Below are 13368 nucleotides of genomic sequence, written 5' to 3' on the forward strand. Positions count from 1 at the left end.
AATCCATTAAATTAGCTACTTTATTACTGTTTATAATTGAAGAGGGCAGAGTGGAGGTGAGAGGGGTTCAAAGCAATAACCCTGAAAGATGAGTTTTGATTACAGTATTTTGGATGGATTGAGGGGGTTGAGAAGAGAGGGCAAGAGCAGAGAGCAGTGTGGTAGGGGGACTTTATGATGTCTGGATGTGGGAGGTGCGGTCCTTCTTGAGGAACATTCGCTGCCTCAGAGTGGCCCTGGCCCTTTCTGAGGCCCAAACACCACCTTGGGACAGGGAGTCTGGTGATAGTTGGTGTTTTAGGTAAAGCCCCAGCTCCTGGCAGCCTGAGACGACATGAGAGTTTTTTCTAGCCTGTGTGAGGGCAGAGAAAAGCCTGCAAGCTGAGCGCTCAGAGCCTCCCACATCTTCATCTAGGGCTGCCGCGCCTGCCCGGGGGGACGGAGAACCACCCCCCGGTACGGGGCAAGCTGCCCCCGGGCCCTGGAGACTCGCACGGGGTACCCGCCCGAGGCGCCCCTCTCCTAGGGCCGGGGTTGCCAGGCAACTTGGCAGCGTTTTCCCACATCACTTCCGGTGTTGTGCGGTCTCTAATCACTCCTCTTCCTCGCCTGCTTCCGGGTGTGTCTCATGGATGTTCGTCCCTCCCCGCACTGTGCTCCTGGTTCCCTTTCGCCAGCTTCCGGCTGTCTCTCGGTAACTGCCCAAACTTCCGCTCCGCCCAGCACCCTCCGGACCGGCTGTTGCCTCGCCCCGTGCCCTGCTCCGGCCCCGCCATGCCTGGCTTCGTGCCCCGCCACATCTCGGTCTTCCCCTCCCCGCAGGAGCTGGGCTCCTCCCTGGCGCAGCTGGTGGCGCAGCGGGCGGCCGAGTCCGGCGGTCGCTTCTCGCTGGGGCTGTCGGGCGGGAGCCTGGTGCGGATCCTGTCCCAGGAGCTGCCCGCGGCCGCCGCCCACTCCGGCCCCGCAGCCCCCGCCCGCTGGGTCCTGGCCTTCTGCGACGAGCGGCTGGTGCCCGTGGAGGACCCGGAGAGCACGTACGGCGCCTACAAGGTGAGGGGGCTGCGGGGACCCGCCCCGCCCGGGGGAGAGGATGAGGGGACCCGCTCCTCGGCGGGGAGGGAGCTGCAGGGACCCGCCCCGCACGCGGGAGAACCCCCTGGGGGGGCATCTGGGCGGGAATATAGAGAAGACATTTGTTGCAACAATTCTAGATTTTCCTGCGAAGACTAAGGTAACACATTTTTCCATGGACAAAGCTGTGTCTACACTGAGTTTTAAGTCGGTATAGCTATAGTGCTCAGGTGTGTGCTTTTTTTCACACCCTGACCAACCTGGCTATGTCAGCCTAACTTTTAAGTGTATATGAGGCCTTAGGACAGGGGTAGGCAACCTATGGCACACGTGCCGAAGGCGGCACGCGAGCTGATTTTCAGTGGCACTCACACTGCCCGGGTCCTGGCCACCGGTCCGGGGGGCTCTGCATTTTAATTTAATTTTAAATGAAGTTTCTTAAACATTTTAAAAACCTTATTTACTTTACATATGTCGGGGACTCGAACCCCAATGGGCATTGTTTAGATAGATTTTCACGCGTGTAAAGATTCCAATTCTCTAAATACCTGCAGGTTTTAGGACCATAATGTACGTACATGTAACATGCTGGGGTACCCTTAGGGGGTGAGGTGGAATATTTAGACTGTCCCTCCCCCATTTTCCACACACACCCACCCACACCCACCCCCCCACCCACCCACACCCACCCACCAAGGCCATTATTTCCTATTACCACGATGCATCATATCTTGCTGCACAGTCAATAAATTCAGATGGCGTGAGCCCAAGAGAGACAGACGTCCCCACGGACAGTCTTCCTCCCAGTGTGGCTCTGGGGCATATGCTGGGGGATTTTTACAAGAGCTCTCCATACAGCTTTAAACATACAGCTCCAAAAGCTACCCGGTTCCAGAAATCTTCTTTCAATCTTTAAGTATTAGAGACAATGGGGCGTCCCCCAGACACTTACTGCCAACTTGTCCCATTTTGTAAGGGGACTCTAACCCCCACCTCCCGCGTCAAGCGCTCGCTTACCTCTCCAGGGGACTCGAACACCTGGACTGGGACTCAAACCCAGGCTGGGACTCTAACCCAGACTACTTGGATCCTGTGCAAACCTGGACTGGGACTCTAACCCAGACCTGGACTGGGACTCTAACCCAGACCTAAGTTGTCAGGGACTCTAACCCCGACAATCTGCACTGGGACTCTAACCCAGGCAACCTTAACCCTACTCAACGGGTAGGTGGATGTTGCTGGATTTCTACGAGCTTCAGCTGGTTCACAGAACTCGCCTTATCGCCGACGCAGAGATCAGATTACCAGGCAAGGCTCCTCTAAATCAAAGGATGCGCGCTGCGTTGCCTCAGAGTCTGATCCCCCGCCGGAGAGTCAGACAAAGTCCCGGCGGAGTCGCCAAAGATGTCGGGGACTCGAACCCCAACAGCGAAGTTCGTTGTCTGACCGCAGAGAGAGACAGGCAACACCAGCAAGGTCCGATCAAAAGTTCTTTATTGACAAGTGCACGTATCAGTAAAGAACAGCTCGTATCCGAAAAGAACCAGCCCCCCCTTTACAGCTCAGTATTAGCTTATATAGACAGTTTTATTACGTCATAGATCATTCACTAGAGCAATCCACCCCCTTTGTCTAACAACTAGAAATTAGACACCTTTTAATATATACTCATGCCTAGTCTCTACAATATTGAATTGTTAATATCTCAACAAGCGCCAAAGGTTAGGAATGTGAGGGAGTTAAAAACACACCGAACACTAAACCAAGGAGTAAGTCAGAACTGTGAGATGCTTGTGTTTCTTATCGGTCCTTCAAACACTGTGTCTTAACACAACACAGCTGGCATCAGCCCCCTCACTTATCTTGCTCTTTCCCAGGGCTTTGTGAGACAATTCTGCCTGTCAGTATTTCACTCTGGGTTTTCCCAGAAACCTCTGCTAGCCTGATTTTAGTCAGGTTGGCACAACTGGTTTTGTGCTACATCTTTATTCAGGCCTAACACATACAACAGTAGTTTAGTTATATATTATAGACTTATAGAAAGAGACCTTCTAAAAAATGTTAAAATGTATTACCAGCACGTGAAACCTTAAATTAGAGTGAATAAATGAAGACTCGGCCCACCACTTCTGAAAGGTTGCCATTCCCATTCACCAGCAGATGCTGTTATCTCCAAAAGTTATGAAAGTAAATGTACTCTGATTTTGTTAATTGGTAGTAGGGAAAAATCCCATTATGTAAAACAATATAGCTCAACTTCTTGGTTAGAATTTTGAGGGTCTTAATTATTTCATTCAGACTCACCTCCTCTCCAAGATCTCCATCCCAGAAAAGCAAGTGGTTATCATTAACCCCTCACTACCCGTAGAAGAGGCTGCTTCAGATTATGCTGAGAAGTTAAAAGAGGTACAGTGGAAAGTTTTTGTTTTGTATATCAAACTTCTTCAAGTAAGAGTGAAAGTCACTAATTTACTAAATAGGTTCCACTGGCTGTGTTACCAACAACTCTTCTGGTAATCAAACAGAATTTTAAACACTTAATTTACTTTTTATTGCTAATGTTACTTGCTTTCTTACTTCACTTCAGTTAGCTAGGGGAATTAGTTCAGACTAGTTTTCATGTATTAACATGAAGTTTTTGTTTCTGAATTGACAATGCTGTAGGGGAATGTTAATGTTCCCCACACACCTGGGAATGTGCTACTTAAAATGCAAAAAAGTCATTAAAATGTTTGTTAATCATAGATTCTGTAAAACCTTTATTTTTTGCAAGTTCTGGCAGGAGGGGGTTCTCTGTGGTATCCCAGCTCATCAAGTCATGGTCTCAAGGAAAAACAAATGGAAATTGATGTACAATTTGCCCGGGAAAAGGCTGCCCTGGAAAAAGAAAAGGCTGCCCACCAGCCTGGACTTAAGAGACAAAACAATTAAGACCCAGAAGCATAAACTGGCTGTAATGAAGTGGAAGAAGTGCACAGAGACATGTATCCTGAAGCTGGAAGTTGGGGTCTTGGTAACTACTGCAGTGGGAACAAACCCCAAGAACTCTAGCTGGAAGCAAACCCAACCTGACTGAAAGTGGGGAGCGGGATTTTGCTGGCCAGTGAAAGGTCTGTCTTAGCTGATACTGTGAGCCTACAACTGGATCAGGGTCTCTTTCCTTTTTGGGGGACACAGGAGTGTCTGCCCCATAGGGGAGCCCAAAACCAAATTTTAGGTATACTGCCTCTGCCATGGTCAGTGTCCAAGTCTCTGGCAGTAAGCTCAGGGTTGCACTCTATATGATTTTATAAAAATTTGATAATGAGTAAATATAATGTAACTGGAATATGCTTCATGCAAAAGGTCTCTTGTAAGGTATCATTACAAAGCTTATTGTCTACTGAGTGTGGTCATCCTATTTGTATAAAGGTATCACTCTTGTATCTGAAACTAAAATATAAAATATAACTTTGAGGGCCTATTGTAATTAAGCAAAGTGTGGGCCATTAATGGTGGTTTGGAATCTTAATGGCTCCCATCAACCAGGACAATTGACTGAATGGCTCTGTTTGCAGGCAAGTCTTCCTGTAAATCAGGCTTGGAGGAATGAAGGCTTGGGGATCTTACAGTGACATGTGATCATGTCACATGAACTAAAATCCATATTTAACCTGGTGCTTTTCCAGTGAGGGGGAGTGAAAACCCAGAGGGACAAAAGATTCCCGCCTTATGCAAAATATATATAAATGGGTGGAACAGAACAGAGTAAGGCGCCATCATGAAGAATCTCCTAGCTACCTCCTGAGCTGGAACAAAAGCTGTACCAGGGGAAAGAATTGTGGCCAGGCCTGGAAGGTGGCCAATCTAAGGAAAAAACTTACTGAAGCACTTCTGAAGGTGAAATTATCTGTAATCAGTTTGATTAGACATATATTTGTGCATTTTATTTTATTTTGCTTGGTGACTTACTTTGTTCTGTCTGTTACTACTTGGAACCACTTAAATCCTACTTTCTGTATTTAATAAAATCACTCTTTACTTATTAATTAACTCAGTATGTATTAATACCTGGGGGAGCAAACAACTGTGCCTATTTCTCTATCAGTGTTATAGAGAGCGAACAATTTATGAGTTTACCCTATATAAGCTTTATACAGGGTAAAATGGATTTATTTGGGTTTAGACCCCATTGGGAGTTGGGCATCTAAGTGTTAAAGACAGGAACACTTCTGTTAGCTGCTTTCAGGTAAACCTGCAGCTTTGGGGCAAGTAATTCAGATCCTGGGTCTGTGTTGAAGCAGACGGGAGTGTCTGGCTCAGCAAGACAGGGTGCTGAAGTCTAAGCTGGCAGGAAAAGCAGGGGTAGAAGTAGTCTTGGCACATCAGGTGGCAGCTCCCAACAGAGTTTCTGTAATCCAACCTGTCACAGTGCTTTTGGAACAAACTAATGTAACAAGACCACTCTTGAGTTGACCAAGACATTGAATTCCCAAAATAAACTGGGGAGGCCATCTTGGGAACTCAGAAATTGGTGTCCACTTGCATAGACTGGAATGCTGATAAGATTAAAGAAATTTAAGTTCACTTTCATGCCCTATATGATTTTTTTAAAATATCTCTGTGGATGAGATGTGTTTACTGTGGTGTATATGTGGTGCTCGTACTCAGGGAGGGAACTCTTTAGCTGGTGAAGATGGTGTGTGTTAGTGGGGAAACTTTCTGGTGGAATGTGTATGCTGTTTTTAAACTAATGATATATAATGTGTTTGAGTGGTTGCTAAACCAAAGGTGTACAGCCTACTGCTGAATTTCTGCCATTGTAACCCAGCTGCATTCTGTGACAGTGTGTTCAATTGTGAGATGCCAGAAAGCTGTATATGTGAACAGAAATTCATTGCAGTGTGTGAGTGCCCTGTGTTCAGCAGTTGTATAGCCTTATTCCTGATGTGATTTATACTTTTGCAGTGATACCTCCTTTTTCTGTTCAGTGTGCTCATTTGTGCTTTCCTCTGTCTAATCTCTCTGGGTTTTTGTTCCTTCTTGCAGGCCTTTCAAGGTGAGAACATGCCCGTCTTTGATCTGCTGATTTTGGGAATAGGGCCAGATGGTCACACCTGCTCCCTATTTCCAGATCATCCACTTCTGCAGGTGATTTTACAGACCCAGGGAGGGGATACTGTAAACTGGGATAAGAATGTGCATTTGTTCACAACTGTGACAGGCCTTTGTTTCCATTTTGTCTCTAGGTGGTAAGTTTGAGTGCATGTGCGTGTGGTTGTTTTAGGAGTTTGATGAACAGCTCTGAGTTATGGCATTAGAACTTGGCAGTTGCCAGTATTTGGAATGTGATTTTTCAAAAAAGGAAAGTGGGAACAAGAGGAAAAGCAGATGGAATTTGGCTCTTTCCTCTTCGCTTAGCCCTGATCCTGCAATCCGTTTCATATGGGTGTAACCCTGTGCCCATATGGAGCCCTATTGACTTCAGTGGAGCTGTACATGGATGCATGAGTCTGCCTAGAAAACTTTAAAGTTGATTAATGCTGACCAGGATCTGAGGCCTGATAATGATCTTTGGTCTCCTTTTACTGGCTGCTTAGTCATAGTTAAATAGCACAAGCTTGAGTTTGGTGAGGCTGTCCTTTGCTTTGACTCCTATCTCTGCACTGTTCTGATCAATTTTCACACTTTGGCTTTGTTTTCATGGCAGGAAAAAGAGAAGATAGTTGCCTCTATTAGTGATTCTCCAAAGCCACCACCTGAGCGGATAACTCTAACATTGCCTGTTCTGAATGCAGCACGGACTGTTGTGTTTGTTGCTACAGGGGAAAGTAAAGCTGCCATCTTAAAGGTAAGGTTTAAAAATGAAGAAAATTGATGAAAATTTAACAAAAACAATCCATCCATCTTGTTAAAGCCATTTCCCATTGAAAAAAACATTTTGATGGATTTTTTTGGCCAATTCTAGAGAGTTTGTTTGGCATAGTGAACACTTCCATGACTGTCTCATTGCACTATGATCCCCCTAGATTAGTGAGACTGGCAGTGTTAATGCTCTGTTTCTTTGGACAGCGTATTTTAGAAGGCGATGAGGAGAATCCCCTCCCTGCTGCTCTTGTCCAGCCTCATACTGGGAAGCTGCACTGGTTTCTGGATGAGTCTGCAGCCAAGGAGCTGACTGTTCCCTTCGAGAAGCACTCTATCTTGTAGAACCAAACACTTGGCTGGGTTTCAGGGTGGTGATTCAGGAGCACTGGCTGCAGTTCCTGCATAGAGCCAGCTCTACAACATTCCAGATTGAGGACTCTGGTGTAGTACTTGAATGTGGCACTAAATTAACACTGTCTTTTGTTTCTCTTTTTTTAAGCAAGTGGTACTTTGTGGAGCACTGTAATAATCTGTGGTCAGGGAGGGGAGCTATAAGACTCTCAAAGCTGGTCTCTAGCTGCAAATGGAAATGTTGGCGATTGCAGAGGAGGACAGTATGATGCAGTCTGTCTTGTGAACGGTTAATGTGGTGTAAAGTGAATGCACAATATTAAAGATGTACATTTCAGTTTTTTGGCTCTTGTTTTATCTTCAGGTAGTACTTCTTGCTTAAATATCAACTAAAGGCATAATCGTTCAGCCCTTATTCTTGTGAGGAGAGGCTGCAGGAACAGCCTTGGGATTTGGGAAACCCTTGACTCTATGGTATTTATACTCCTTTAAGGGGAAGCGATGCAGGTGCCATTGTGAGGAGGTGAAGTCTGAGGTCTGCTCACAAATGTTTTCTTGGAAATGCTCCAAACAACTTTGGAGTCAGGATAACTTTTTGTTTCACTTGACAGTTTTGTGGATCCTTTTCAGGCTCTTGTTCTCTCTCCACTGTTATCCTTTCATTGTCCAGCGGACCTGGTCCATCACAGAACACGGATGTCAGTAGTACTTGCATGTTTTTGGACCCTGGTTACACTGTTTGTGAATGGACTCTCTCTGGAGAGGTTCTGTCCTCAGGTTTGCACTGGCTACTGACCAGAGTTACCCTGTTTGATTGGTTCCGTTATGTTGTGCATAAATCTGGTTGCTACAGGATCGTATACATCGAAGATCTTCATAGGTACACTTTGGGTTAGTGAGATATGAGAGAACTATACTTTTAAGCTTCTTGTCATCTTGCATTTCAGACAGTCATGGCCTTATGTCCTTCTTTTCATCTGTGACTATTTCTGCTGATGTCAGCATTAAGTTCTCAGGAACATACTCCTAGGACTGCAGTCAGTCTAGGAGGAATAATAATTTGCCAAAGAGCCGATTAATATTATATTGGCCTCAGAGCTACCAGTCCTGCTTTTTGTTCTCTGGAACCAAGACTAGAAGCTGGTAGTAATACTACTACTACTATACACATATATAGCTTCAAAGTGGCACGTGGCAGGATCCGGCGAAGCGGGACGGGGAAGCGGGGCCGGGCGGCCGTGGACGGGGACCCGGAGCCGGGCAGCCAAAGAAGCGGGACCCGGTAAGCGGGCCGGGCGGCAGGCGAAGCGGGACCGGGTAAGCGGGGCCGGGCGGCAGGCGAAGCGGGGACCGGGTAAGCGGGGCCGGGCGGGCGGGCGGCAGGCGAAGCGGGGACCGGGTAAGCGGGGCCGGGCGGGCGGCAGGCGAAGCGGGGACCGGGTATGCGGGGCCGGGCGGGCGGGCGGCAGGCGAAGCGGGGACCGGCGAAGCGGAGCCGGGCGGGCGGGCGGCAGGCGACGCGGGGACCGGGTACGCGGGGCCGGGCGGGCGGCAGGCGAAGCGGGGACCGGGTAAGCGGGGCCGGGCGGGCGGCAGGCGAAGCGGGGACCGGCGAAGCGGGGCCGGACGGACGGGCGGCAGGCGAAGCGGGGACCGGCGAAGCGGAGCCGGGCGGGCGGCAGGCGAAGCGGGGACCGGGTATGCGGGGCTGGGCGGGCGGCGAGGCGGGGCCGGGCGGCCGGGCGGGCGGCGAAGCGGGGACTGGCGAAGCGGAGCCGGGCGGACGGGCGGGCGGCAAAGCGGGGACCGGCGAAGCGGAGCCGGGCGGACGGGCGGGCGGCGAAGCGGGGACCGGCGAAGCGGAGCCGGGCGGACGGGCGGGCGGCGAAGCGGGGACCGGCGAAGCGGAGCCGGGCGGGCGGGCGGCAGGCGAAGCGGGGACCGGGTAAGCGGGGCCGGGCGGGCGGCGAAACGGGGACCGGGTATGCGGGGCCGGGCGGGCGGCGAAGCGGAGCCGGGCGGACGGGCGGGCGGCGGGGCGGGGACCGGCGAAGCGGAGCCGGGCGGGCGGCAGGCGAAGCGGGGACCAGGAATGCGGGGACGGGCAGGCGACCGGGTATGCGGGGCCGGGCGGGCGGCACAGTGGAGCCGGGCGGACGGGCGGGCGGCGACGCGGGGACCGGCGAAGCGGAGCCGGGCGGACGGGCGGGCGGGGAAGCGGGGACCGGCGAAGCGGAGCCGGGCGGGCGGGCGGCGAAGCGGGGACCGGCGAAGCGGAGCCGGGCGGGCGGGCGGCAGGCGAAGCGGGGACCAGGTATGCGGGGCCGGGCGGGCGGCGAAACGGGGACCGGGCGGACGGGCGGGCGGCGAAGCGGGGACCGGGCGGGCGCGAAGCGGGGGCGGGCGGCGAAACGGGGACCGGCGAAGCGGAGCCGGCGGGCGGCGAAGCGGGGACCGGCGAAGCGGAGCCGGGCGGGCGGGCGGCAGGCGAAGCGGGGACCAGGTATGCGGGGCCGGGCGGGCGGGGACGGGCAGGGACCGGGTATGCGGGGCCGGGCGGGCGGCGAAGCGGAGCCGGGCGGACGGGCGGGCGGTGAAGCGGAGCCGGGCGGACGGGCGGGGGGCGAAGCGGGGACCGGCGAAGCGGAGCCGGGCGGGCGGGCGGCAGGCGAAGCGGGGACCAGGTATGCGGGGCCAGGTGGGGACGGGCAGGGACCGGGTATGCGGGGCCGGGCGGCTGGGGACACGGTGGGTCGGGGACGCGGGGAGCCGGGCGGCTGGGGACGCGGGGAGCGGGCGGCTGGGGAACCGCGCGGCTGGAGAGCCGGGGAGCGGGCGGCTGGGGATACGGTGGGTCGGGGACGCGGGGAGCCGGGCTCGAGATATTAGGTTTCGGGGAATCGACATAAGGGATGAGAAACCCATAAGACAAAGAGGGAGTTTGGCGGTTCCACTTGTAAAACGTCGACTTAATAGGGTTGGCAAGTTAACCGAGGTCGAGATAAATGGGTTCGACTGTATTTAGTCCTATTTTACAGTTGGAGAAACTGAGGCAATGAGGGTAAGTGACTTGCCCTAGGTCCACAGCAAAACTGGCAGAACTGGGAATAGAATATAGGAGTTAGGACTTCTAAACCGTAATCATACATATTATGTAAATATGACATGCAGAAGCTGGACAGAACTTTGATGGGCATTTGTGTGCAAGCAGAGATATTGAAGCCAGTACTATGATCCAGAACATCAGTCTCTTCTCCTTCCATGGATGTTTTCCTTTCCTTTCCTCCAGGTAAATCTGAGAGAGAGAGCCCTGCCAGGGCATTAGGATGACAAGTGTTTATACCTCCATGAATAGATCAAACCCACAGTTCAATGTCCCTTCTCATCAACCAGTACTGTATAAACATGCCACCTTCCTCCCCAAAAAACCTCCATGTGTCTCCTGCATGGTTCTGCGGCTTCTCGATTTGTGGTGCACAATCTTCTCTTTTAGGGCATGAATTCCAGCAGGCTGGGCAGAGTGTAGGGCTTGTTAGTGAGCTGTATGCTCTACCCTTCCCTTAGGTTGTTAAAGTTAGTTTACAGAGATCCAGATAGCTTCGAACAATATTCACAATAAATAAAAAAATATTCACATCCGGGGTTCTTACCACTCCTTGGCTCAGACTCTTCTCTCTGAAGGCAGCTGCAGTGCACACACTGGAACAGGAAACAGATTTACTAACAGTACTGTGAGGAGGAAATGCACCTGTACTTTTCTGCCTCATCTGACTGAGTGAAAGCTGGGTTTGGGGGACTTGGAAGCTTTTTTGTTTTGTTTTTTTCCCCCAGCCGTTAATATCAATCCTCTTGCTTTATTGCTGCTTTCATCTTTCTCCCACTGAGGGTGTAGGTTCACCTCATGCTTCTCCCTGTGTCTGGAGCAGTCCCCCTCTGTATCTACCAAATTTTATGTTCTCTTAGTCTGTGAGGTGCTGAATTCCTATTGACTTTTGTTGGACTGGAAGGCACAGATCACCTTCCAGTATTAGGCACATAGAATAGAAGCTCTTAAGGGCAGAGGATGAGACTTGCTGTGTTTGTAAAGCACCTGGTACTTTTATGCAGCTGTGTAAGTCATTTTACAGAGTCCCTTAATACTATTTTAAATAACAACCCCCACCCCCTTTAATAGGATTCTCATTGTACATCCTTCGCAGAAAAGATGCAACTACCTATTTCGCCATGGATTTATTTAAGCAGCATGAGAAAGTGGGATCTCCTTGGAACTTTGTAATTGGTTCCATGAATAAAAAAAGAACTGAAGTCATATTTTATTCATATTAAACTTGGAAACTAACATAGAACACATGTGCAGTATGGGACTTTCAAACACCCAGAATCCTGGTTATTGCTAACGCACATCTCTTCAGACGTATGAAACGCACTTGTCCTCACTCAGGACTCTTACAAGCTGGAAATTTTAATAAGCAGTTTTTGAGCTACCCGAGTTCTAAGAAAGTGTTTGGAAATGCTTCTTCATTCCATTAGAGGAATTAAGTTTGTTTCGTCTTACCCTCCAATGTTGTGTGTGATGTTTTTATAGAACACTGTAAGCATGTCTCTTCTGCACACTTGCTGTGTGGTCCTGGATCACCTTTTGGATGATTCTCAGACCCCTTTTATATTTGTTTATTTAATCGTCCCTACTGCTCTGTCATGCATAAAGGGTTATCTTGCTTTTTATCTAGCACAGGAGCTAATGTAAGTGCTGAATGCTTCAGCTTAAAGAGAGGGTGGAAGATTTCCTGTTTCTACATATCCTGGAGGGCGTCACTGAAACTGGCTGCCACATAATGTTAAAAGTGGAAGGTTACTGAATTAATCTTAATCAGGAGAAGCTAAGTACAGAAGGGAACTGAGAGTTGAGAGCAGGTGCTGAGCACTGACCTGTGGCATTTCCATGCGAAATCAGTCTTTAAATAAATGCTGCTTTCTGGTTCAGAAATACTTCAGAAAAGTCCCACAGTGGCACTACTAGAGTCAGTCATTGGTGCCTGGTTTGCAGATGAACTATCTCTGGCTTTTGGTGCAGTTGGAGGAAGCCCCTGAATCATTGTGAAATGCTCTGTATGGATGGTGTACAGAAGGGTATAGAGCGGGAGGATGCCCTAAGTGAGCATAGGACAGAGGTGGGCAAACTACAGCCCGCAGGCCACATCCGGCCCGTAGGACTGTCCTGCCTGGCTGCTGAGCTCCTGGCCTGGGAAGCTAGCCCTGGCCCCTCCCCTGCTGTCTCCCCCCTCCCCTGCAGCCTCAGCTTGCCGGCGCAATGCTCTGGGCGGCAGGGCTGTGAGCTCCTGGGGCAGCGCAACTGCAGAGCCAGGCCTGACCCGGTGTCTGTGCTGCGCGGTGGCGGCGGCGTGGTCTGGCTTCAGCCGGGTGGCGCAGCTGTAGCACCGCCAGCCACCAGTGCTCCAGGCAGCGCGGTAAGGGGGCAGGGAGCAGGGGGGGTTGGATGGGGCAGGGGTCCCGGGGCCCTCAGGAATGAGAGGAGGGGTTGGATGGGGCGCCGGGGGTCCAGGGACGGTCAGGGGACAGGGAGTGGGGGTGTGTGGATGGGGCAGGGGTCCTGGGGGGGACCGTCGGAACGGGGGGGTTGGATGGGGCAGGGGTCCCGGGGCGGGGAGGAGGCAGATAGGAGGTGGCAGCCGGCCCACAACCCTCTCCCTTAACCAGCCCGCCATACAATTTACGAAACCCGATGCAGCTAGGGTGACCAGACAGCAAATGTGAAAAATCGGGACAGGGGGTGGGGGGTAATAGGAGCCTATGTAAGAAAAAGACCCAAAAATCAGGACTGTCCCTATAAAATCAGGTCACCCTAGATGCAGCCCTCTGGCCAAAAAGTTTGCCCGCCCCTGGCATAGGACATCCATGGATAAATTAGTTCATTACAGCCTGTTAGTTTATAGCTCTTGACTCTTCAGCACCTGAAATCCAAATTCTGGTGCAATAGGGCTTTGATAGAGAAATCCTTTTTTGTTTCATAGTAAGTGGAGACAAGGTGGGTAAGGTTTTTTTTTTATTGGACCAATTTCTGATGGTGAAAGGGACAAG

General features: G+C 51.0%; 1 protein-coding gene across 1 annotated transcript; it reads left to right on the top strand.

Moving 5' to 3' along the window:
* The first annotated feature begins 590 nt into the window (after window positions 1-590).
* On the top strand, window positions 591-7606 carry PGLS (6-phosphogluconolactonase). Its single transcript, XM_044994956.1, has 5 exons — window positions 591-1050; window positions 3370-3477; window positions 6100-6201; window positions 6761-6901; window positions 7123-7606. The coding sequence occupies exons 1-5, from the start codon at window positions 775-777 to the stop codon at window positions 7258-7260; spliced, it is 765 nt and encodes a 254-aa protein (XP_044850891.1). The 5' UTR covers window positions 591-774; the 3' UTR covers window positions 7261-7606.
* The last annotated feature ends 5762 nt before the right edge of the window (window positions 7607-13368 follow it).

The sequence above is a fragment of the Mauremys mutica genome, chromosome 20 (genome assembly GCF_020497125.1).
Source record: "Mauremys mutica isolate MM-2020 ecotype Southern chromosome 20, ASM2049712v1, whole genome shotgun sequence".
NCBI classification, from domain to species: Eukaryota; Metazoa; Chordata; order Testudines; family Geoemydidae; genus Mauremys; species Mauremys mutica.